This window comes from Crotalus tigris, unplaced genomic scaffold (assembly GCF_016545835.1).
Source record: "Crotalus tigris isolate CLP2741 ecotype Arizona unplaced genomic scaffold, ASM1654583v1 scf7180000024326.325410, whole genome shotgun sequence".
NCBI lineage: Eukaryota > Metazoa > Chordata > Lepidosauria > Squamata > Viperidae > Crotalus > Crotalus tigris.
In genome coordinates this window covers 115,944-142,500 of record NW_024100497.1, presented here as the reverse complement: position 1 = coordinate 142,500, position 26,557 = coordinate 115,944, and the positions used below count along the sequence as shown (strand labels likewise).

General features: G+C 37.2%; 2 protein-coding genes across 2 annotated transcripts in view; one reads left to right on the top strand and one right to left on the bottom strand.

Annotated features, from left to right (window-relative positions):
* GALNT2 (polypeptide N-acetylgalactosaminyltransferase 2) overlaps positions 1 to 5,564 on the top strand; it is a 95,569-nt gene extending 90,005 nt beyond the window's left edge. Inside the window, exons 15-16 of the mRNA XM_039325317.1 lie at positions 21 to 140; positions 2,779 to 5,564. Of these exons, the coding sequence (XP_039181251.1) occupies positions 21 to 140; positions 2,779 to 2,934 (276 nt within the window). The 3' untranslated portion in view covers positions 2,935 to 5,564. The remainder of the gene's footprint in view (positions 1 to 20; positions 141 to 2,778) is intronic.
* Positions 5,565 to 11,246: 5,682 nt separating this feature from the next.
* PGBD5 (piggyBac transposable element derived 5) overlaps positions 11,247 to 26,557 on the bottom strand; it is an 81,472-nt gene continuing 66,161 nt past the window's right edge. The window contains exons 5-7 of the mRNA XM_039325318.1: positions 22,153 to 22,350; positions 20,698 to 20,803; positions 11,247 to 15,100 (exon numbers count right to left, since the gene is read on the bottom strand). Coding sequence (XP_039181252.1) covers positions 14,905 to 15,100; positions 20,698 to 20,803; positions 22,153 to 22,350 — 500 coding nt within the window. The 3' untranslated portion in view covers positions 11,247 to 14,904. The remainder of the gene's footprint in view (positions 15,101 to 20,697; positions 20,804 to 22,152; positions 22,351 to 26,557) is intronic.

Below are 26,557 nucleotides of genomic sequence, written 5' to 3'. Positions count from 1 at the left end.
GTCCTTGCTTTATGTTCCAGGAATGGGCCTTAACAAAGGACAAGTCAGTGAAGCACATGGATTTGTGCCTTACAGTTGTGGATCTAGCTGCTGGCTCACTCATCAAACTTCAGGGCTGCAGAGAGAATGACAATAGACAGGTCAGTACCTGGAACGCAGCCAGAGTTTTGAATGCTCTCCAAGATGAGATAGGACCCTCTAGAGCAGTGTTTCTCAACCTTGACAATTTTAAGGCATGTGGACTTCAACTCCCAGAATTCCACAGCCAGCAACTCCCAGAAGTCCACATGCCTTAAAATTGTCAAGGTTGAGAAACACTGCTCTAGAGCAGAGGTGGGGAACCTTGGCTCTTTTATGACTTGTGGACTTCAACTCCCAGAATTCCTGAGCCAGCCATGCTTTCCAATAGCCTGGTCCCTCCTTATGAACTCTGAGGTCTTGGGACTTGGTCCGCTGTGGGATTTCTGGCATGCTACTATAATGCAATTCCATTATAGCCTGGATATACAAGCTGAGTCTGCCTAGAAGCTCCTAGAAACCAGGGATGCAGCCCCTTGGGTATGCTTGAAGAAGTGTTGAAAAAAACTGCCAACTATCAGTGAGACCAAAGAGCACATTTATTAAATATAAAACACCAGTCACTTAACTGTGTTTTATTAATTTGACCTGACTTTTTATTTAAAATTGAACTAATATGAAATTGAAATAAATTTAGGATTTGTCCTACCTTCATCCTTTATGTTCAGGCTAGGCTATCATTCAAGGGACTGTGACCTCTTTCTATTTCCATCTATTTCAGGGCTCTTCAAACTTTGCCCTTTTATGATTTGTGGACTTCAACTCCCAGAATTCCTCAGCCAGTGTGCCTGGCTGAAGAATTCTGGGAATTGAAGTCCACAAGTCATAAAAGGGCCAAGTTTGAAGACCCCTGATCTATTTGATGGTGGAGATTGTTCATAGAAAACAGGCAGCTGGCTGGCATTTGTATTTATGTACCTCATCTTGTTCTGGTTATGCCACATGATTGTTACATTGATTACTTCTAATTAGCCAGGGTAATTTTTTCTTCAGATTTTTCCACTGCTTATATGCATGGTTTGCATATATGAATAAGCATTGTCTAATTATATTTTATTAAGCAAACTGCAGAGGATAAATTACCAGGTTTTCTGACTAGAACCACCCACCCATAGCCATCTTGAAGCAAAAAATGTTGGAAAATCAGAACTATGGACTCCAGACAATTAACAATCACATTATTCGTTTCAATGCAGTGCAGAAATAAGGAAGACTTTTCATAGTTTAAAACTTGTTTGTTTTTTTAAAAAAACAACCCCCCCACCAGTCTCTAGCTTTTCTACTGTCGGGAAATATACAATTAATTGTAACTTTTTTGCCAAATAATTTTTATTTGTTGCTTTTTTATATAAAAAAAGGACTCTGCAGCAATCTGGTATTTTTATGTTTTGGAATATTTAGGTATAAGTCTTTTCTAGCTCATATTGAAGAACTAGAATCTCTTGCTATGTTAAATAAACAAATATTTTAAAGATAGGTTATTGCTAATTAACATTTCTCTACTCATTAGTCCACCTGTACCTCATGTCTGTCTTTATACTACCCTCTGTGGGTGAGCGTTCCTTATAGCTTTAATTCCCTTTTATTTTTGAGCTTCTAATTTGTCCTAGCCTTCTGATTGTTTTCCTCCCAGTTCATGGGATAGTTTAAAGCAGGGGTCTTCAAACTTGGGCTTTTTATGACTTATGGACTTCAAGTCCCAGAATTCCTCAGCCAGCGTGCTTGGCTGAGGAATTCTGGGAGTTGAAGTCCACAAGTCATAAAAGGGCCAAGTTTGAAGACCCCTGCTTTAAAGCTTAGCAGTGGTTATAACAATGGCACTCATCCAGATTAGTGAATTGTAACAATTGTCAAGGACCGGGAGAGAATCCTGGACAGAACTGTCTAGGTTCATTTTCCTAATCCATTCTTCCTGTGTCATTTAAGATTGTAGTTCCAGAGAAGAGGCTGATCCACTCTCTGTTGCCCATGTCATCTTCCTTTGCCGGTTTATGTTTTGTTGCTGGACTTTGAGTCAATTCTTGCTCTTTCAGAAATAATGCTATGGATTCTAAGAAGACAACAGCAAACTGGACAGTTTTTACAAAACTTGTCCTTAGCTAAGTATAGGAAGGACTATGCTTGTAAAAAAAAAAAAAGCAGAGGGGATGACATAAAGCTATGTTACATATGGAGACATTTTAAAGTCTTGAGAGCTTGAAACTTGTTTTCCTTTGAATGCAGGCTGGATGGTTTGGAGCCCATCTAATACAGGTAGTCCTTGACCTACGACCACAATTGAGCCCAAAATTTCTGTTGTTAAGTGAGATATTAAGTGAATTTTGCCCCATTTTACGACCTTTCTTGCCGCAGTTGTTAAGTTAGTAACTTAACTGACTTCCTCATTGACTTTGCTTGTCAGAAGGTTAGAAAAAGTTGATCACATGACCCTGGGACACTGCAACCGTCATAAATATGAACCAGTTGTCAAGCATCTGAATTTTGATCATGTGACCCTGGGGAGGCTGCAAAGGTCGCAAGTGTGAAAAACGGTCATTTTTCCAGTGTCATTGTAACTTCAAATGGTCACTAAATGAACTGTTGTAAGTCGAGGACCACCTGTATGCCCCATAATAAATATCTTACAGAATGACCTTAGGAATGTTGGCTATTTTTTTAAATTTGTACTTATCTAATCGGCATAACTTCTTTCTTTTCTAGAAATGGGAACAAATAGAAAGCAATACCAAACTGCGGTACGTGGGCAACAACTTGTGTTTAGACAGCCGAAATGCCAAAAACGGTGGTCTGACTGTTGAAGTCTGCAGTCCTTCATTGTCACAGCAGTGGAAGTTCACACTTAATCTACAGCAGTAGAAACACTCGGGCAGAAGTACTGTCTCATTTCCTAAACCTTGGGCAACATTTTGATTGCATTACTGATACTTTATATACCTCAGTATTCCATCATTATTTGAAAAATAAAGTGAACATAAGGAAATCAAAGGAACTGGGGATCCTGCCATCATCTGATCAAATATAGCTGAAGCAGTGCTTACCCCCCCCCCTTTTCCATCAAGGTCTGTTGGCTCCTCCCCACCTTCAACCTAGTATTTTCAGAGCAGATGATTAACCACCTTAGCAACCACAGATACATGGTAGAAACCTGCTTTCAACACAGGGAAGGGCATACTCGGGAGGGAAGTGGCGGGAAGAATCTCACGAGCAGTCTCCGCTAACATAAAAATGGGTGTTTGGGTTTCCAGCAGTCAAAGCATCATTTGGAAGGTTTTGCCATGTGTACTTGATATATCGGACCATGGACTTTTCTATGACGAGACTCCAGATATAAACGCTATATATAAATATAAATATATAAATATATATATATATATATATAAAATATATATTGTCGAAATTTACAACTTTCTATCAATTTTTCATCATCCTGTAATTTATCAACAAAGCGTTTTAACACTTGACTGGAAAAATAGATTGGACAGTTGTAGAAGAACAGCATTTTGTGAAGATGCAAGTTTGTGCCGCTGCATTGTGTTCACGCAAACACTGGATGCTCCTGCTTTGTAAAGTGTGCCTGTTTTGTTTTTTGGGTTTTGGGGGTTTTTTTTTTTTTGGTTTTTTTTTTTTTTGCACTTCATTCTCCTGAAAGTGGCCAGACCTCTGTTGCAGGGGTTGGTGGAATGGCAGAAAGAGGCTTGCCAGCTTCATCTCACCAGCATTGTTACCTTCTGTTCAGGAATTACATGCTGTGTACTCTGGATAACTTGGTGTATTTGTATTGAGCAACTTTAGACTACCTTGCACCGAAAACTAGGTTTTAAAATGCAGCTTTGGGACTTTGGTTCTTGTTTTCTCTTTGCTGTTACTCCTTTTAAAAAGTTGTAAGAATGACAGATAGCACAAGACCACAAGTAGCCTTCTTGTGAAGTTACAAGCAGCCTATTACTAACGACCAACATTGCAGCTGTTAGGCATCTGCTCTTGAGTATCATAGTTTGAGGTTTTTCTTTTATGACATTTCACTATATGTCTCAACAATGGCGCGGAAGTAAAACTTCGGAAGTGATTGTTCCATTCCATTTTATATTATAGCAATGTCATCTCTGCGTGTGTTGTCTGCATCAACTATTTTTTTAAACACCGTTTATGTAAGATTTTAAACAGAAATGAAAACATTTCACAGAACATGCCCTCCCCCAATGATTACAAAATGACAAAGGTAAATTATTATGCAATCATTTCTTGACAGTGTTCGCCTTCTGGCTACATGCATTTGAGAGTATTCTGTAAAGTGCATTTTTCTATGACGGCCACAATATTTGTTGCAAAAAAAAAAAAAAAGGGCATCTTTCCACTCAAATGAGGACTTTGGTTTTGCAATGCTTCAGATAAGCCAGTGAAGCTTTGAATTTATACGGCATGCTTGTGGTTTCTGTTGATACTATATTGAGGTACTACATTGTTTTAATTAAGAATGATGATTTCATTGATGGGCTGAATGTGAATATTCCTCCTTTCCAGACTAAAATTTGCCTCTCTGTGACTAAAATCTCTCATGTAATTATGTCCTTGACAGGAAAAATAATAAATGCAGTCTTTTGCCTTTTTTTGAAATTCATTTTTTTAAGGCTGCCCAAGTCATGAGGTAACATTCATTTATAAAACTGTGGCATTGGGGAGAGCACTGAAGTGCTTATTAAGTAGCCAGCTAATTATAATCCAGGACTTTTGAGGAAAAACTCTTGGGGGGGGGGGAAGGAAGCTAAATTGTAAAGTTTTTTTTGAGTGATGGTAGAAGCTATTCAACGAATAGCTGATTTTGAATTCTGCAAAGCTACTATTTTGACTAATATTTAAACAGGTGTGTTAGCAGGATTTCAAAAAAAAGTCTTAAATGTTATCTATGTGTTGTATTCAAGTTCTAGGGATGAAAGTGATCATTAGGCATGGACGCTGGATCAGAAAATGCAGTAATGTGATGCTAGCTATGTTTACATGACACAGTGTGCCAAAGTTATTTACTGTGATTACGTTCTTTTTTTTTTATACAACTATGGACTTCATGTGTATTGTACCAGGCACTGCTTTTGCACACCTCCTTGTCAGTGCAAAATACTAAAGACCTTGTTGAAAAAGATTTTCAAACGAATTGATGATATGCAGAGGTAGTCAGTGGTAGGTATTGAAGTTAGATACAGGAAATAGTTGAACCTTCCCTTGATCTTTTTTTATTGTAAACTACCAGGAAATTTAATAAGCAGTTACCATGTCATCTCTGTCCTAATCCTAGCTACTTTAAAGCAGAAATAATGGTGGTACATGTACATTTCCTTTTACAAATTAAATGTGGTTTAGAAAATTATTTCTGTTGGTTCTTTAAAATCTGCTGTACAGAGCTTGTACTTTGTTCATTTTATAGATGGAAACCATCCTTGAAAAAACTGTTTGTTTAACTTAAGAAAATAAATACTTTATAGATAAGATAACAGAGTTTGCTGTCATTTTGTCTGCACATGCTGAAGTCCTGGTCAGCGTACGTGAACTTTAGTGAACACCTCTTGATCTACTCAGTTGGTCAACTCTTGCCTCTTGCCTTTATCTGCCACAATGTCCACAGTTAATAATGAACTTGGGACAATTTTTTTGCATGTGCTTCACAAATAGTTAGAAAGTTGTCTTGTGGGGATGGGGACGCTAAAAATTCAATCTTTGGCTATATTTGGGTCACTTGTGATTGATTTTCACCAATTTAATGTTTCCTAGATGAGAACTGATTTGGGCAAGTATTTTACTGCTGAATGCAATTTTTATATTGTAAACAAAAATCTAAAACATTGGGCACAAATCTTAGTACAGCTATTTTACCGTAACTTTGTTTAATTAAGCCATATTTTTTATTTCTTAAAGATTAGAATGCTCAGTGAAATGTATTGTCATCCATCACTTTTGCTAATACAAATTTAGGAAAGTTTGATGTTAGTGTTTTAATTTTGAAAACAAATGGACAAAACTAAAATTTGAACTAAAAGAGCTTCAATTTACTAATTAAAGTGGTAAATTTGCCAACTCTGCACTTAGGGAATTGGTACACATGAAGTACTTTTGTAAACGAATGTGTTATAAATTTATTAAAATAACTTAATTCATGGAGGTAGGATTGAAGACTATTTGCTTTGTATTTTGTACTTCACTCTATAATCTAATAAAATGTATATTATTAATAATAATAATGATAATGATAATAATAATAATAATAATAATAATAATAATAATAATAATAATAATAATAATAATAATAATGAAAACTGTAATTGGAATCCAGCAAAATAAGGGGACCATAGTGAATATTAGGCTGGTCTTCTAAGCAGTAATTTCTCATTATTAACAATTGATTCTTTTTTGTTTTCCTGTTGCCACCCTACTTATGCAACTGTGTCATGTTCATGCGCTTTCAATGAAAAGCCATTGTCCTTGGGTAACCTGTTAGTAGCGCTTTGTCCAACAAGCAGGAAATTACTGTGTCAGGCACAAAAAGAGCTTAGCCTTCCTGTTCTAAAAATTGTATGGTTGAGCAAAGAATAATTGTACTTTTTATTCTAAGCCAGAACTGAGAGCTCTTCATGTTTTGCAATGAAGTTTCTAAACCAAAAACTTCAGGCATATGGAATTTATATATTGGCATACAATATAAGGTATAGTAATTTTTAATTGTATAAACTTTGACCCAAATACTTTGCAACAAAGTTCCTAAAAGCATCATATAAAGTCACTCTGTGAAATCCAGTATCCTCAAAGATCACTGTAACAGATTGCAATGACACATAAGTGAAACTAATTTTTTAAAGGTATTTTGAAATGTTTCAGAATGATTAGATGTGTCTCATCCCCATATTCATTGTGATATATCCTTAAATATGCAAATAAGTTTTGCTACTGTATGTACCATGTTTAGATAATGGTGTGCTTTTTTTTCCTATCCAGAATCAACATGGATCAGAGTTAATGCCAAGAGCACTAAGCTGACTTCATAGAGTATCAGGGAAAGTATTCTTTGAACCAAGACACAGCTCTATTTTATGCTTTCTTGAAATGGGAATCAAAGGATTTCCATTTCCTGTTTAAATCAAAAGGATTCAAGTAGCATTTTTCCACGTCAATATATTTTATTAAAATACAAGTTTTTGTGGGCCACAGCTGACTTCATCAGATGCATTGGAGTGACTAGACTGATGCTGGATTTAAACTGGGAAGCATGGATGGAGGAAGGAGAGAAAACAGTGGTTGCATCAGATGCACATGGGGCAAATTACAAGTACCTTATCAATTAACAGTCGTAATGTGTTAAAAACTCATTGTTGAGAGCTTCTGAGATAACCTGAAATCTCTTGATGTGAGTTTAGCAATCTCTTTTTTTCATTGTTACTACTTACAAGATGGCTACTTTGAGATCTGTCAAGGAGTAAGTGGAAAATTGAAATTGCTCTGATATTTCTTGGTCCTTCTTTAGAGGCCTGATGTCAAGCCTGAGTCCATTAATTCTTCCGCCCAAAGTTTGGCCTGCTGGTCCTACATAGAATCAAGAAAGGCATTGCCGGCACATCCTCTAATGTAATATATGCAATCATCTGCCAACTTTAATAACATTTGTTAGTCTGGAAAAGTAATCTCTCTCCTTTTGATTTTTGGCCACCAGACTACCCTGGCTTTCATACAATGTCTACTTGCTTACAGTATTTAAGACAATAGGCATGAAATACTACTTAAAAGTATGGAAGGGATTTATCCTATTGGTTTATTGTGTCTAATCTTATTATCGAAATAGCAGGATTGTGGTATTTTTTTTCCTTTGGCGGTTTAATAATTCAGTTTCCTAAAATGCTCCTTTTCATTTCTATAACAACCATATTTCTGTGTTTAACTCTGAAAAAATAATTGTTCTTCCTATAAATATCCGTTGTGGCTATTTAGCTTACCTGTGATAGACTCACAGATTAATGTGCCAGGCAAGGTTGGTTTACATCCAAATATCTGGAATTAGGATGATGATGAAATACTGCAGCAGAGATGAGAGATAATTGATTTCCCCATATGATGTAACAAAAATGCATTCCATGAGACAAAAGTCACACTTCTAATACAGTGTATTTATAATGGTCATTCTATTTGTGATTATTACAAATGGTGTTTATTTAACAAGTGGGAAGGGGGAAATCATAGATGTTGCTAGCGAATCATCTGTATTGCCCTCTCAGATCCAACATATGATTGCTATTGCTTTGGGCAATAGGTTGAGGTTCATGATGAATGTAGATTTTCAGCTACTTCCCAAAATATTTTTAGCCGGCTGGCATGCAACAGAAAATTGTAGCTCTTCAAGCAACCACTGTTTCGATTCAAAAGACACCATTTAGCTGTTATTATTTCCAAGTTAAAGCTATCAACTTATTTATTAATTTATTATTAAAGGTATTCCAGGGGAGAATGAAACTTTGTTCATTAGCCACTAATGAAATTCCAGGTTTTGAGTTAAAGTTCGCACCTCATTCAGTTTCTGTGATTTTGGGTGCTTCTGCTACTTGGCAATCTTTTTCTAAATTTAATGCCGTAAATTTTTTACAACTTTTTTACAACTTTTTACAAGGCAAAAAGTTAGGAAGATGTATAGCAAATGAGGTTGGTGTAAGGTGCATTTGGCTAGATTTCCTTTACTCTTATTGCCTATCCTTCATTTCCTTTGCTCACAACTTCTTACTCTTGTTTTGCAATTTACATAACATGGTTTATCCTGAGGGATACTAGCATGATTAGTATGTAGGTTGGCCTCAAAGAGTAAATGCCACTTATTGATAGCATGCTGATTCAGATTGATATTAACATATTAACCACTATGTTAAAAATTTAAATTTAATATGAATATTGCTGCATGTCCATTTCCTTTTACCCAGTGCCTAAACCATAATCTTGTAGCTTAGATTTCTTTTCTGTGACCCAAATTCTTCCCTCCCCCAGGAAAAATGAGACAAGGAAAACTAATTTATAATCTATATTTGACTGTATTTCAAAGTTGTTGACTGTAAGACAAACTTTGTGAAAGGAAAGAAAAAAAACACATGACATCAGAGTGATATTATAAATCCATTGAATTGTGTTGTTAGCATATTTCACATTTTAGAATTTAGCTCATGGCATAGAAAACCTCTAAAAATTTATTGCAAGCGTGCTTTTGTGTAGAACAAAAAACAGTCACAAAAATTTAGATCCTCACTTGAACCAAAGAGCCAGAAATACAGATGGGAGCCTTACTTATGTGTAGGGGCTTCCACACAAGCATTCCTTGAATAGATGCATATGTATAAAATCAGTATTTTGTTTCAACCCAAATAATAAAACAGCACTGCACGTTTAATCCGGCATTGACATGGTTTAACAAAAACTTCCTGTTCATCACACTTTGGGAAGGAAGCTTATGACTGAACTTCAGTCACTGATGTGTTGTGAGCAGAGTTGATCACACACAAATTGCTGAACACACTTTTCACAATAACAGCACTACACTAGTATACTGGGTATTACTTCATTTAATGACACGTACGTTGCAAAAATGGAAAAGAAAAAATTATAGCTCATAGGGCTTCCCTTCCAAATATCTCATTTATTTCCTCTATGATGGCTTGGCCTGTTTTACTGAAATCAGCCCCTGAGCTCTTGCTGTTGTGTGTCGACCGATAGTGCAGCAGCCGTAACATTGTAGTATGCATAGATGGAACAGACCTGGATCATTTCTGGTTTTATTTATCAAGGACCTCCTATTTTGATTGCTTTTATTTTTGGAAAGGAAAAGAATGAGGTCTCAGTAACCAGAAAAGTACAGCATTTCCTAAGCCAGTATAAGATAGACATTCATACTACTTTTTACCAAGCTGTGAACTCTACATCAATTGTTTTGGACTTCTGCACACATCTAGTTCATGTTGTCCTTCACTTTCCCTAACCAATTAAACAAGTAATGCTTTAGATAGATTAATTTACCTAGGCTGATTATTTTTCTCTCCTCTGAATTTTTCTATTTTCAAGATTGAACTTTTTTTTGTTACTATGTCAGATCAAAGAAAAAAAAAAGGCCAAAAATAATAAACAAGCTAAGTTGCAACAACTATTTTCCTCTTCTCCTATCTCACTCCACTTCGTGGTGGAATGCAAGATCTTTATTAATTGTACATGTTAATGCAGATTAATTTGCAAATGCCATTACAAAATTATTTTGAGAATAAGTGATAGCAGTTAAGAGCTCCTAGAAGAATGGGAAAATAGTACTTCCCATTGGCCTTTCTGCTTACCAAATATATTGATCCACGATCATAAAGGCAAGTGGACTTCCATCTGCTGTTCAGGAATGTAATTTTCTACTCTCCATTCCTCCTACACTATAATTTTGTTTCATGAAACTTTTCAATTTTTAAAAAATCTCCTCAGATCTTGTCTTGTCCACACCTCTTCAGCTTCGTACGTTTCACATTACCACCCAGAAAAGAGCTATTTTCACTTCATCCAATTAATGAATATGCTGCCTGAGCCCTGTACCTAAACAGTCAAGAAGAATCTGGAGGCCAATCTAGTGGGTACAGAATGATACCAAAATTGAAGGTCTTCTAGTCCAACCCCTTGCTGAGGCAGGAAACCCTGTACCATTTCAGATAAATGGTTGTTCAACCTCTTCTTAAAAACTTCCAATTTAAATAGCACTGTTTTCACTGGTTTAATATCTATGTTCTACTTCTTAAACCATGGTATCATAATTTACACAATTTTTTTTTACAAAAACCGGTATTTAGTGTCACTGAGTGAAATGTTGGTTATCATGTGCCAGGATCTCACTGAGTGACAATAAGTGTGTAGTGTGCCATGAAAGGCACAGTGAGTGTGCTATGCCTGATATCTTTTGAGTGGGCTTATGTTCCCTGGGATAGTTTTAGGGAAGGCTCACTGTCACGTGTTATTCTCAGTCATCCAAGTCATGGTTGTCTCAAAGGTGCTTTTTCAAAAGGCAACTGGACTTTGTTTTTTCCTTGAGGAAGATGTTTCGCTTCTCATCCAAGAAGCTTCTTCAGTTCTAACTGAATGGTGGAGAAGTCAAAGGAATATAAATCCTTCCCCTCCCCCCCCCACCATTCAGTCAGAACTGAAGAAGCTTTTTGGATAAGAAGCGAAACATCTTCCTCAAGGAAAAAACAAGTCCAAATTGCCTTTTGAAAAAGCACTTTTGAAACGCTTTCTGTCCACCACTATACCTGTCTTTATCTGGATGGTCTTTACACAGATGAATGCATAACTCAATTCCCCAAGTTCATTGTCATATATATGAATACATCCTCACCTTGAATACTTGTATAGTCTGCTGTTAGTATCAGGGCACTATATCCTGACAGGAGAACTCTTAAGAGTAGTCTACAAGTCTTGTAAGATGAACAATGCTCTTAAGCATCAGTGAGAAATTGGGAGGAAATTGGTATGCTTAGAGATCCTTCTATAGAAATTCTAAATTTCAAGAAAAGTACAAGGAAGACTATAATACAATTTCACATTTTTAAGAATGAAATATTACCAGTATTATCTTATATAGCCAACTGAATATGGGAGACAATCCCTCTTGCTGATATTGCTAGTCCTAACAAAAAATGTTTAAGGAAATATAGGCATAATTGGTAAAACAAAGTAATGAAGATTAAAGACCTCAAGAATTCAGGATGTTGAAACACATCTGGATCAGCCTTTCTCAAGAAGAATACTTGTCCATGCCCTCTAACTATGCTAAAGTTGAGGAAAGCTGATCTATGTTAATTCAAACTTTTATATATGGGAAGATTTTTTCACCACAAAAAATAATTCACCAAGACTAGCTAATTCTATAAGAAGCATGTTGTGTTAAATGCAATGAAGTTGCTTGTTAAGGAGTGGTACTTAATTAAAGTATATTTGAGATGAGTAGGAAGCTTTTAATGGTCAACCAACATGGCTGAAATCCTTACTCTTTTTTGGAAGAAAACCTTAAACTAAGCTTTGGATAAACAGGCATTATGCAACAAATGAAAGTTTGAATACAAAGGTATCATACTATATTGCAAATGCTAACTATTTTGAAGCAAAATTGTGTGTCCCCCCCTTACACTGTGAGTTGGTTCTATCCACCATCCTTGAGTTGGCAGAAAAAACTACCAGGATGTATGACTGACTCCTAACCTGCCTCTTTGCTTCTATTTCCAGTCACTGCAGTCATCTAACATCCTTCCAAAGAAATGGGTAACAAAGCCTAACACATTTTACATACCTGATGGCTATTTTTGGACAATTCCAGAAAAAAAGGGGGGGGGAATAACACTCGGTAGATAGGCTGGAGGTGAAATGACAGCATGGTAGAAATAAAAAGGTTCACAGGGTGTGTTTGTGCCATGCTTAAGTGCAAAGGTTGATTTAGACTTGTCCACAATTGTGTGTATGGTAGATTCAACACACACCAACACAGTGAAGGAATTGATGGGTAAGTGTAAGTTGCAGATGGTTGCAGACAGGCTGACGAGCACACCTCCGAAATCTCAACTAAGTGTTGTATGGATATGCACATCCTGCATGTTGATTGGACAATCCATCTATGTCTTCTGTGCTTTGAGATTTGAGCGTCCCCTAGCCAGAACGTAACATTCACAGACCTATAAATGCAACAGCAACTATCTCTGAATGACAGACACCTATGTTCCTTGACATGCAGTGACTCAGAAGTCTATGCCCAGCTTCAGCTGGTATATCATTTGCAATTTGACTTGAGCCAAGAAGGTCTAGGTCAGGGGTAGGCAAACTTGGCTCTTTTATGATTCATGGCTGGCTCAGGAATTCTGGGAATTGAAGTCCACAAGTCATAAAAAAGCCAAGGTTGCCTACCCCTGGTCTAGGTATAGCAACTCAGGCCCCAGTCGCCATTTGGCTAGATTACTGTAACACTCTCTACTGGGGACTACCCTTAAAAATACTCAGAAAATGCAATTGATTCAAACTGCATCAGCTCATATACTTATCAGCTCCTGTCATAGGGAGCATCTAACTCTGGTTTTGCAGCCCCCGAGCCCCCTAAGACCCACAGAGGACATAAAGATGTTTACATTGACATTAGCTCTATGGAGGCCTTCCAAAATCTTTCCTTCCAGATGTGTTGGGCTGTTAACTATTAAACAATTATGAAAATAGTTAATTACAAAAAGACTTAAACACATCTTTCCATGTGTGATCACTTACTTTAAAAGGGAATGTCATCTCTGAATATTTAAATTGTATCACACAAAGCAATGCTACAGTCAAACTCTGCAATGTAATTTATGTGCAATTTTTTTTCTTGCCCACATGCGCCTGGTAACCATGTGATACTCAGCACTTTTTGTGCTGAAGTGGAGGCATGACTATTTTTTTGTAATGCTTTGGAACTGGTTCATAACAAAGTTTATCATGCAAGTGATTCTGATTGTCTAGTATTGCAATGATTTTTTTCTTCAGAAAAGTGTCTCATTTGTCATAAATGACAAGGCAGCAAGATGGCCAAAACAATGGAATCATAATGAAGTAAATGCCTTGGGAAAAAGCTAGCTGGCAAGTCTGATGTTAGCTGAGCAAAATAAAAAAATGTTGTCATAACTTTTTGGCAGTGACTTCATGAGCAGCATTCATTCATCAGTATGGAGATGTATAGGGTACTTAGATATTTATCAGCATCTAAGAATGTTAAATTGTTTTGGGTAAGAGTTTTTAAAGGACAAATGGAAATAACACACTTGGAAATATATTGTGCCTCACTCAGCAATTTCACAAATGACTCATCAACTTGCAACAAATTGTTTATGTCATTTGGTTTTAGACTTACCAGTATATATCATTAGGTTTGGGGCCTCCAATTTTACCTTTAACTATTTCTGGATTTGGCATATACGTTTATGCAGCATTGTGTAAAAAGCACAAATCCAGCCACCGTTAAGGAGAAACTAATTCCTCAGAGAATCTTTTATATGTTTCTCACATTGTGTAAAAAAATTCAAGGTCTGGAGAATAATACAGGATGATTGCAATTAAATCTCATATGCTTTTGTTAAGGCATAACTGAAATTAATCTTGGACTTCTGATAGCACAATGAACTTAGTTTGGTAAACTTTTCAGTTTCTCACTGTTCCTTTATATTAAAAAAAGCATTTTTCTGTCAAAATTATATCCCCTTTTACAATCTAAAAGCATTGCAACAAAATAAAATCTTCAGTCTACTGTCTTCATTGCCATTGCCTAATCACTGGCTTGCAAAATAGATTTTTTATATATATTTTTTAATATATATATATATATATATATATTTCTCTTCTAGCAACCTCTTCTCAGCCACACAGCAGTGCATAACTTTACACATTGTGCACTGATTAAAAAACAAACAAACAATAACATGCCCAACTGGAACTGCTGAGCCTTTCTATCTTGAAAAGGGATAGGGAAAAGGATTTGTGTGACAACTAACACCCTGTTTGAAAAATCAGATTGAGCAATAGCTAACATAAATTCACTTCTGATTCACCGATGCTTGTGTTGCACTCACATGTGCAGCTTTCATACAGTGCTCTCTTGAGGGCCCTTTGAACATCAACAAGGCCATTGGGAAGACACCAACATACTTAAGGGCTTCCCTAAATATTTTGTCACATGGAATAGTAAGTTACCCATCTTGGCATCCCAGGGTTCTTTCCCTCTTCTTTCCTCCATCTCCCCCCCCCCCACTCCTAGCCTAAGCTGTGAAGAAGGATCCATCAATGGCCAGGTGAGGGCTCTTCCAATCCAAGCAGCTCCTTTACGAGTCTCTCACCAAATTGTACTCGGCTGTACTTTTTCACAGGATAGGCGTCAGACATTTTGTACAGGATGTAAGCATTGTTTATGGCAATGCTGATGGAAAACCAGAAGACTTGTTGCCAGGTCTTGTTTGGTTTATGAGAAATGAAATACCTGGAAAGCACCAAAGAGAAAGAGAGAGAGAGAGAGAACGGTGAGGTCATGAAATGAATTCTTAAAATGTGTCTTAAGTCAAAAAGGAAGGGATGTGTTCTAAAAGTGGCAGAATCTAAATGCAGGGTGCTCTAAATTTGCATTATCTTCCAAGGTAATTATGAATGACACAGAATGATACCCCATCTGTCACCTTCCAGAACCTCTTAGCACTTCAATATCCAAAGTTCTTTCAACTATGTATCTGTTCTGTGAATTCACACGATCCCAGTCATTTGTAGACCAGTAGGCAATCTAAATTAGAGATTGCAGGGATCCAGAAACATGATTACTCAATTAATACACTAGGTTTTCTCATAGTGTAATTTTGTGATCTTCCTAGATTGAATGCTTCAGACTTTTCATACTTTGAGGAATAAGGGAAATAAGATGGCAGATGAAGCAGCAGCCCAGCTGATATTTTGCATTTAAATGAAGATCTCAAGTTGTATGTTATCTTTACTACTGCAGACTGAAACATAACCTTAAAATCTGTGATTGATTTATTCCTAGAGGATTTCTGTGATGCATTTCATATAATTTCATAGTGTTTTTTGCAGGAATCACCGTGTCCAAGATTTATATTAGTTTTCCATTGCTCTCCACTGCATAAGTTAAGTGCCTTTATGTGTCAATACACTAGAGGTGGAAGCAAAATCACAACAAACCAAATGAGTAAGAATCAGTCATGACCTCTAGAAATCCTAAAATAAACCAATGAACCAAGTCTTTTTGGTGTAGTCTTTGATTTCTGTTTTTAAAAGTAGACAACACTTCACTTTTAAGAATGGTGCTGTTCTTTTCTTGGATGTTGATAGTGCACAACAATCCACCATCCAATTTGACTACTTTACTACTTGCATAAGCCAGACTAATGTGATGCTACTACTACCCCTGTGAATTTTGCAAAAACATACCACGTAAGTATTAGCTTAGAAATTGAATTCGGCTTCAGCTTCCACCTAATACATTTCAATGAACTCTTGTATAAAGGCCTGAATAACTGTTGCCTCAGCTTGGCTTTGCCAAGTTCACTCCTTTTTCTGTAGCGGTTCAGCAATCTGCCAGAACAACAAATCCCATTCCACTGCCCCACTTTCCAGTATATGGTACACTCTGTTCACAACTTTTAGAGGATATTCAGGATAAGAATGGCTATAAATCTCTCCTACACCAGAAATTCAGCTCTACAATATAGATAACCACAGAAATCTTCAAAGACGCAGTTATTTTATTGGTTGCCAAAAGTCACATATACTCAGAAGTTTTGTCTGATGCCACACAGAAACCAAGACATATACATATATCTTAGTCATTTAAACCTTAAATCTTTTCCTGCTTCCCTTTTTAGGTAGCAGATTCTTGGTCACTCCTTTATACACCTTCAGAATGGTAAGCAGCTGCTTAATTTTAACACAGCAATTTTGTCTAGACCGGATCTGTGCATTACCAGCTTTAGCCCTTACAGTTTTAGAGCACCGCAAATACCTCACATCACTGCAGTATAACTGTGTGTTTTTAGTAAACATTTTTCTCCCAATATTACATGGAACCAAACAAGAATGTAAGAAATGTCTTTAACTTTTGTTTTTCTTTGGCACAAGATAGTGGTAGAATCTCATTTCATTTATTCCATGTTTTTATTTCACTAAAATAATGGATTAAATTGTTCAAAACTTACCTTGAACATAAATGGCCTAGATCACAGAAGTGTGATTGTCATCTTGGAATTTATCAATCCCAAAGATTACGACAATTGACAAGCCATGCCCATTAAAATAGTCAACCACATGTAACATCAACTATAATACAATATATTTATAATCAAAAATGCTATTACTTATATTTTATTATGTCACTCAGAAGAGGATATGGTTTTCTGACACTGTGATATAAGTGACTCCTATCAATCCATCATTATTTCTAAAACCTCATGTAAACTATAGATAATTTAAGCGGGGGGGGGGGAAACTCCAGTAAGAATGTTCAGTGACCTTGGGTCAGACAATTTATTCTATCTGCAGTTAGACTAAATACCAATATTCTTTCCTTTTCCTTTCTTTGGCAAAAATACATCTGTATACTGATAATGTAGCTTCTGAATTATTTCAGTTTTTCTTTAGCTTAAGAGCTTTTTATGTGGACCAATTTGGAAATACAATCCCACTAAGCCATTATGATTACATCAGCAGCAGCTCAGATGGAAGATCTCTTGTTCTCCAAAGAGAACTTAGGGATTAATTCGATGGTGTGCACCATATACAGTTTATCATATTTGTTGAACTTTCACTAATGGATATCCTTCTGATACATTGGAACCCAAACTTCCAGAATCTAGCTGGTAAGTTATGGGTCACACTGACTTGGACTTTTGGTAGTCCAGACTAGGCAAAACTGCCACATTATATCAAAAGTGTGAGGGAAATTATTTATGTTTATTTATTTTTCAAATTTCTGAATTGTCCATCTACCTTAGAAGATTTTTTTTCCATGTTCCCCAGCCCACCACATTGTCTATATATGAGAAGTTAGCTTATTACAGTAGCTTGCCACAAATCTCTCCACTTATTTTACTCCATAAGAACTGAGACTAGTAATGTCTGTTTAAAAACTGTCCTTGAGAGAGAAGTTGAAGGGCAGCTGAAAAATCTGTTAATAAATGAAACTCCTCTGGGACAAGCCTCAATTTTCTGGACTTACCTGCTGCCATTTTACAGTGCCAAAGTCCATTTGGAGAGTCAATGATCTTTGAAAAGCTGGCAATACCACTAATTTCTCATGCCTGCCAGGAAACAAGCTTGAGAACCGTGGCCAGGTTCTGCCTTTCACTTCCTGAAATGTTTGGGAAATGTCCCAAGTTTGTAGTCAAGACGAGATTTCTTGTTTGCTCAGCTCTGAGGCTTTATCTGATTCATGTGTTGAATGCCTGTCACCGGTGTTTTGCAGGCCCTGGCTCTTTTTAAGGGGAAAGTGATCTGGTCATATCACAAGTGGTCCTGCCAAGGAAAATTTGCTCAAACCATTGGATTTGGGGAACAGGGAGATCACGAGAGATTTCCCCTCCCCCTGCCAAAAATATGCCAAATAGATATCCTCTATTTCTCCCCTTGTGATTTCCATACCTTCATTGGTATGCCATCTTTAGATACAAAACTGAGCTGAAGCTATTTCATCTGGTTGAAATAATTTTGGAATAGGCTGAAAGGAAGACATTTTAGAAATTGTAGAGCTAATCAAAGCTACGATGAACTCAAAATCAGAATGTACCCACTCAAAATCTGCTGCTTAAAGCAGCCATCTCCTTTTGTCTAATAATTGGCGAATTCTGGGAACAGGAATGTCATCTAAAGCGCTGCTTGGTATATCTTCAAACCCAAATAGATTTAATACTAAATATCAAAATGTAAGTTTCCTCTTGTTGAAGGACAGGGAGGTATAGAAAGATATAGAAAGACAGCTAGACTTTTCTCACATGCTGCAGTCTTGCTAGAAATCTCTCTGTCTTAGAAAAGCCACTGCAGCCCCCAGGTTCATGAGTCCTCTACTCTTGTTTTCAAATGAAAAGAAAGATTAAATGATCACCCCTGGTTATTGAATCTCTGTGAAAATGTACTTGGGGATGTAAAAGCAGTTTTTTTAGGGAGGAAAAAAGGGAAGATTAAAAAAAAACATACTGGTATACAACAGCTATGTTCCAAACACAATCCATATTTGTGTATGTACATGTTTATGTGATGTATTCTTTTGAGTCAGCATTGATCTCTAGCAACTTCCTGAACAAGTCCCTGCAGTTTTTCTTGGCAAGATTTCAGATTTACTTCCTAGGGCTGTGAGAGTGTGACTTTATGCCTAGGGTGGCACTAGAACTTATGGTCTTCCAGTTTCTACCCAGATGCCTTTGTCACTACACTCTTTTCATGTGGAAGAGCATTAAAATGTGCAGGTTCCTACTTGCAGTATGAAGTATTACTGTCTAGATGCAACTTTTTCCAAATAATAATAATAATGATGATGATGATGATGTTGGATAATAATAAGAATAAAGTTGGAGGTCATCTAGTCCAACCCCCTGCTCAAGCAGGAAACCCTATACCATTTCAGACAAATGGCTATACAGTCTCTTCTTAAAACTTCCAGTGTTGGAGCATTCACAGCTTCTGGAGGCAGGTTGTTCCAATGGTTAATTGTTCTAACTGTCAGGAAGTTTCTTCTTAGTTCTAGGTTGCTTCTCTCTTTGGTTAGTTTCTATCCATTGCTTCTTGTCCTGCCTTCAGGCGCTTTGGAAAATAACTTGACTCCCTCTTCTTTGTGGCAGCCCCTGAGATATTGGAACACTGCTATCATGTCACCCTTCGTCCTTCTCTTCATTAAAATAGACATACCCAAGTTCAGCAAAGGTTCCTTATATGTTTTAGCCTCCAGTCCCCTAATCATCTTTTTTGCTCTTCTCTATACTTTTTCTAGAGTCTCAACATCTTTTTTACATCGTGGTGACCAATACTGAATGCAGTATTCCAAGTGTGGCCTTACCAAGACATTGTAAAGTGGTATTAACACTTCACGTGATCTTGATTCTATCCCTCTGTTAATGCAAACTTGCACTGTGTTGGCTTTTTTGGCAGCTGCAGCACACTGCTGGCTCATATTTAGTCAACTAGAACTCTGAGATCCTTCTCACAGTTACTACTATTGAGCATGGTACCACCTATACTATACCTGTGCATTTGGTTTTTCTTGCCTAAATGTAGAACCTTATATTTCTATATGTAAGAATATAATTTTAACTGCTGGACACAGACCTATAGCAGTTTACAGAATTAAATCAATCTCTAACTAGCATAAATCCACAGAATCATATAACTGGCAGATGTCTGCTTGGTTACTGAGTTCAACCCTCCACTGCAGTCTAAATTCAGTTCAAGAATCCAAAATAAAGCATCCATGATAAAGGACCTAGAAGTCTATGAATGCACAGAACAAAGCGGTAGCCATCACTTTATTTGGTAAGTGATTCCACTATCAAAATATTCTTACTGTTGGGTTAGAATCTCCTCTCCTGTGCTATTATCTGCCCTCTGAAATAAAAGGAAGCAGGTTGTTTTGTATGTAACAGTCTTTCAAATCTTTCAGAGTTCTACATATGATTTTAGGGTCTCTCCTTTAATCTAATAATATTCAGTTTTCCCCAATAGTTGCTTTGAATTTAAGTTTTCATTCCTGTAATGGTCCTCAATGGCCTCATTTAAACTAGCTGCATTTCCTTTGAATCTTTTTGAAGTACTGCAGAAGTGAAGATTTGACAAGCACACTTTCTTCACATGACTTGGAAACAAGCAACTGTACACATATTATTTCCAAATACTTGAAAATTGCTAAAGTACCTGAAACAATTACCTTCTTTAAAAACAAACGTTCTGCCAAAAATGGTCAGAATCATTTTCAGAAAAGTTGGTAGGTCACTTCTTATATGGCATCATTCTGTACAGAGAGCCATATTGGATCCTGAATTTGGTTTAAAAGTTTCACACTTCCAATCACGTAAGTTGTTGTTTACTTACTTGCTATATTTGTCATCATATTTGCAAATATAACTAAGATGAGCAGCAAAGGCTTCCACTGCAAGAGGGCATGGGATCTCTCCACTCTTCCTCTTAATGATAACTCCTGTTGCAACCAAAATACATAAAATAGCATCATGTTATACTGTTGATTGAAAATATTACTGGATTTGATGAATCAGTGGGCAACAGGTCAACTTGGCTCAGTATTCCAAGAACACACAGGAAATAACAACTGTACAGTGGGGGGAGGGGTGTCCAACCTGGGCAACTTTAAGATCTGTGCATTTCAACTCCCATAATTCCCCAGACAGCGGAGGCAGTTGAATTCTGGAAGATGTAGTCCACAAGTCGTCTACGGAGATTCTCAATCATCCAGGTCATAGTTGTCCCAAAGATGCTTTTTCACGAGGCAACTTTCTTTGAAGAGGTTTCACTTCTCATCCAAGAAGCTTCTTCAGCTCCCCATCATCCAGTCAGAGCTGAAGAAGCTTCTTGGATGAGAAGCAAAACCTCTTCAGAGAAAAACAAGAAAGTTCAGTTCCTCGTGAAAAAACATCTTAAAGTTGCCAAGGTTGGACACTCCTCTGCACAGCATAAGTTTCCAAATATTTAGAAAATCTCTAGAAAGTAGAGTCAAGACGCAATAATTACAAGAGACAGATCTGAAGAGTTCTGTAAATAGGCTACGTTAACTAACCTTCTTCCTCTCTTATATTGAGATGTTTATGGAAGTGATTGAGGAAAATACATGCACACATCCATCTAATTCTTCAGTTTGTTACCTAGAGACAATTTTATTTCCTGGATGTAAGGCATGAGATATAATACTCTTTGTCAGAATATTTACCAGTTGTCTGCAGAGAAGACAGCTGTTTGTTAAGGGATCTCGGTCTTCAAGGAAGTTGCTAAATGCTTGCAAAGTGGGCCATATTAGAATGGCAGATTCTAAAGAGGTGCTACTTTTTAATGCTGGCTGTTGAGTAACTTGTTGACTTTTAAATAATCATGTAGCTGGAGGAGTCTGATTTTCTTAAAGCTAAGAATATCTACTGAATCGCTTGCTAACCCTTTTAAAATCAACTGGACATGGCACCATATTATGCTTAATTTTGAATGCTTCTCATTTAACATAACCAATTCTAATATATTTTTTTAAAATGGAAATAACAACAGCAACTGTGTAAGTCCACATGAGTGCCAGAAAGAGAGACTGATTAACCCTTCCTCTACTAGTGTCTTAAGCAACAGCAGAAAGGTTTTTCCTCAGTCTCTCAAGCTACTGCTCAAAGATGGTATGGTTTAAATTTATAAAAAATGTGCATGGCATTGAAAGATGCATTTAACTTTATTCTGTTCTAGATTCTAATCCAGATTGTCCAATTTTCTTACAGTCCAGACCTTACCTGTCCCCCTTCTCATAGAAAGAAGTCATCTTTAGAACAAACCACTCACCTTGTTGAAGTGGAGAATAAGCATTGGTCAAAAATCTAAAGTAGCCTTTATTGTACCAGCAGATCAAAGACATGTTTCTTTTCATTTTTATCCTGTAATGTCCGCGAGACTGAGGGGTCTCTGGGTTGTTTAGCATTGAGGAAGGCAGCCCTGTGCAGTCACTTTTCCTTGTACTTAGCAATCCACAGCAATAAATGTCTATAATTGGAAGATGGTAAAACATTTGCATTAGAATACTATCAACTTATTTTTGTAGCATAAAAACATGAACCAAGTCATATTTTTATTTACCAGAGTGACCCCAAACAAATACTGCACCTCAGTCACACATTAGTTTGTTGTCATATTATCCTCCAGACTTTCAAGCATTAAAATCTGAAAGCCTTGATATGTAGTTTATTCATTTCAGAAGGGAGTATGACATGCTCAGGATAAGATGACACAACTAATTTCATCATTTTTTAAATTATCCCTAGGAATGATACACAATCATAGGTACCGTATCAATCATCAAGCTAAAAAGTGCAATCACGATAAAAACCAGATGTAATTAAAACAACACCTTTCCTTTAGTTCTGGCTAGTTGTAAAAAAGAGTATCATCTGTACGGAAGTCACATCTCTCATGAAACTGTTTTGAAATAATCTAATGGCATTAAAGGGTTGGGGGCAGAGAATTTAGTGGTAGCAGTAGGTAAACATATGATTTGATTACAAGCAGTTTATGGGTGCACACATGTGTGAAAGTGAAACCTACAGTATCTTACCAAGGAGCAACTGCATCAATGGACAATGGACAATGGTTCCAAAATGGCGGGCAACATTGGATAATCAGAACCTCATCTCTTTTTAACATGGGTCAAGGGCGGGATTCTGATTGCCCATCACGCCCACCATTTAGAAGCCAATGGCTTCCAGCCACCCTGATCTGTGCTACAAATCTCTGATTATTAAAATTAAAAAAGAAATTATAGCTTAAAATCTTCTGAAGAGCTCCTTCAGTGGACCACATTAATAAAAGAGATGTGCAAAACTTAAACAACTGAAAGGGAAACAACAGTTACTACAAGAACATGCGGTGAAATTTAACTCTGTCTGAATCAATTATCTTGTCCTTTGTTTTTAAGTCTGAATCACATGTTTCATCTAAAACTGTATTGTGCCACAACACAACAGTACAGAAACTGGACAGCGTGAAAGCAGTCCAGACGATCACCGTCTGATCGTATGCTGGTTTGTCATTTAGTGTGGTTCATTGAATGTCTCCCATGCAAAGAATCAAACCCTTTATTTCCCACTCAGTCTAAGAAAGAAAAAAATTAAGGTAACCACCACTGTGATACCCTCTACTCATTCATTGGCCCCTTCTTCAATACTGTGTTTTCCTGAAAATAAGATCCAACCGGGAAAAAAAGCCCTAGCATGATTTTTCAGGATGCTCATAATATAAGCACCTCCCACAAAATAAGCCCCAGTTAAGATTGTCAGCCAGACGGATGCATTTAGTACCGCATTTCCCCGAAAATAAGACCTAACTGGAAAATAAGCCCTAATGCACCTTTTGGAGCAAAAATTAACATAAGACCTGGTCTTATTTTCAGGGAAATATAGTAGCTTTTTCAGGAGCTATTTTCATGCTACTTGTCACTTTGAATGACCTTGCTTCTGAAGCAAACAACAAACTAAAAACAAAGATTGAGTCTCTCTCTCTCTCTCTCTCTCTCTCTCTCTCTCCCCTCTCTCTTTGTGTGTGTGTTATGTGTGTGTGTGATTCTCTCTCTCTCTCTCTGTGCATGTTTGTGTTTGTGTGTGTGATTCTCTCTCTCTCTCTCTCTCTCTCATTGTGTGTGAAGATTTATTGATGGCAACTTCTAATGATCTTTCCCAGAGAAACCAAGGGAATTGTTGTTTTGGAAAAAATGGTGACAAAAGTAGACAAATGAGGCTGCAATCCTCTCCAGAGTTACAAGGGGAGAGAGAGGGGGAAGCCCTGTTGATGCCAGGGGAAATTGACTTATTTTAAATGGGAAGCATAAAATTGGTCTGAACAGGTGTAGATGTCTGGTATATGTGTGTTATGTGTGAAAGTACGAGAGAGAGGAAGGGGGAGAAGAGAGAGGTTCATAATCCAAATGTTAGTTACAAATATCCATGTTTAAACTTTTTTAAAAATAATTTTATTAAAGATTATACTGTAATTGCACTAGCAAAACTAATACAAACTGAAAAAGAAAAGTAGAAAGAGTAAAAATTGCAAAGGAAATGAAAACAATGTAGAGCAAAGAAAGTTAAGTACATAGTAAACAAAGAAATGTTTGTGTGTGCGTATGTGTGTGCGTGTGTATTTCAATCTTTATTGTAATATGTATTTACAATTTTAATAACTATTGCTTCCTTTTAATTTACAACCAATGATCTCTATCTATCAATGAATTTCTAAAGTATCATCAGTCTTGGTTTCAGCAAAAGTCCATTAAGGTTTGCCAGAAATAATAACATATCTACTTTAATCTTGATTAAATAAACCAACTTTATGTTCATTTCTTTTATGTTTAACAATCTTAATTATTAGTCCATTCAAATAATATCATAAAAGTTGATATTGATTCTTTTTTCTCCCTTCTCAGAAGATTCATCCAGATCAGTCTTTTGGTTTACTATATATATATATATATATATATATATATATATATATATATATATATATATATATATATATATATATATGTTTTCTGAGGTTTTCGCGGGTATTTGTATGTAGGTCTTTGGTTGTTCGGGTTTTCTCCCGCGTAAAATTGGAAGTGTCTTGGCGACGTTTCGACGAAGTCCCATTCGTCATCTTCAGGCTGGTGTTTTCAGCTTCGTGCTTTGAGCAGCAATGTGTGGTCTTAGCTGTTTCTTCCTTTTAACTGCCAGTGGGGGTATGAACTGATTGGGTGGGAGCTTGGCTGTGTTCTGATTGGGTGGAGGTGTGTTCTGAATGGTTAGGGGCTTGGCTGTGCTCTGATTGGCTGGGGGAGTGTTCTGTTTGGTTGTGCTCAGGTTAGTCTGAGTTGCAGAGGGGTTTAAGATTTTGGGCTGCCTTGCTATTTTCTGGCTTCACGTTCGTGGTCGTGCCTCCTCTTCATGGAGGGTGTCAGTTTGCTTCATGTATGGATTGGAGGGGTTTAAAGTGGCTAATGATGCAGCTGTGGTCTGGCTTCTGGTTTGTGGTCGTGCCTCGTCATCGGTGTGGCTTTGGGTTTGTTTTTTGCGTGGATGTGTGGTGGTGACATCCTGTGTGGTTTTTGTGAGTGTGGGTCTGGTATCATTTTTTGTGTTAGGGAGTCGTTTGTCAATAAGGGCGGGTTTCCAAATGGCTGGTAGGCGGGAGATCCTCCATAAACACAGCATCAAAACAGCATTCTGCACAAACAGAAAAATATCCACCATCCTTAGAAACCCCAAAGATAAAATTGAATTAGAAAATCAAGGAGTATACGAAATCCCATGCACCACTTGTCCCACCACATACATTGGACAAACCAACAGAAGAATAAGTGCACGCATTGAAGAACATAAGAACTCAGTCAAAAAAGAGGAACCAACATCTTCCCTGGTCCAACACCTTAAAGCCACAGGACATGAAATTGACTTTAAAAATACCAGAACCATTGCCAAAAGTGAACATTTTAATAACAGAATAATCAGAGAAGCCATCGAGATAGAAAAACGCCCACACAGCATGAACAAGCGAGATGATACCTCCCGCCTACCAGCCATTTGGAAACCCGCCCTTATTGACAAACGACTCCCTAACACAAAAAATGATACCAGACCCACACTCACAAAAACCACACAGGATGTCACCACCACACATCCACGCAAAAAACAAACCCAAAGCCACACCGATGACGAGGCACGACCACAAACCAGAAGCCAGACCACAGCTGCATCATTAGCCACTTTAAACCCCTCCAATCCATACATGAAGCAAACTGACACCCTCCATGAAGAGGAGGCATGACCACGAACGCGAAGCCAGAAAATAGCAAGGCAGCCCAAAATCTTAAACCCCTCTTCAACTCAGACTAACCTGAGCACAACCAAACAGAACACTCCCCCAGCCAATCAGAGCACAGCCAAGCCCCTAACCATTCAGAACACACCTCCACCCAATCAGAACACAGCCAAGCTCCCACCCAATCAGTTCATACCCCCACTGGCAGTTAAAAGGAAGAAACAGCTAAGACCACACATTGCTGCTCAAGCACGAAGCTGAAAACACCAGCCTGAAGATGACGAATGGGACTTCGTCGAAACGTCGCCAAGACACTTCCAATTTTACGTGGGAGAAAACCCGAACAACCAAAGACCTACATACATATATATATATATATATATATATATATATATATATATATATA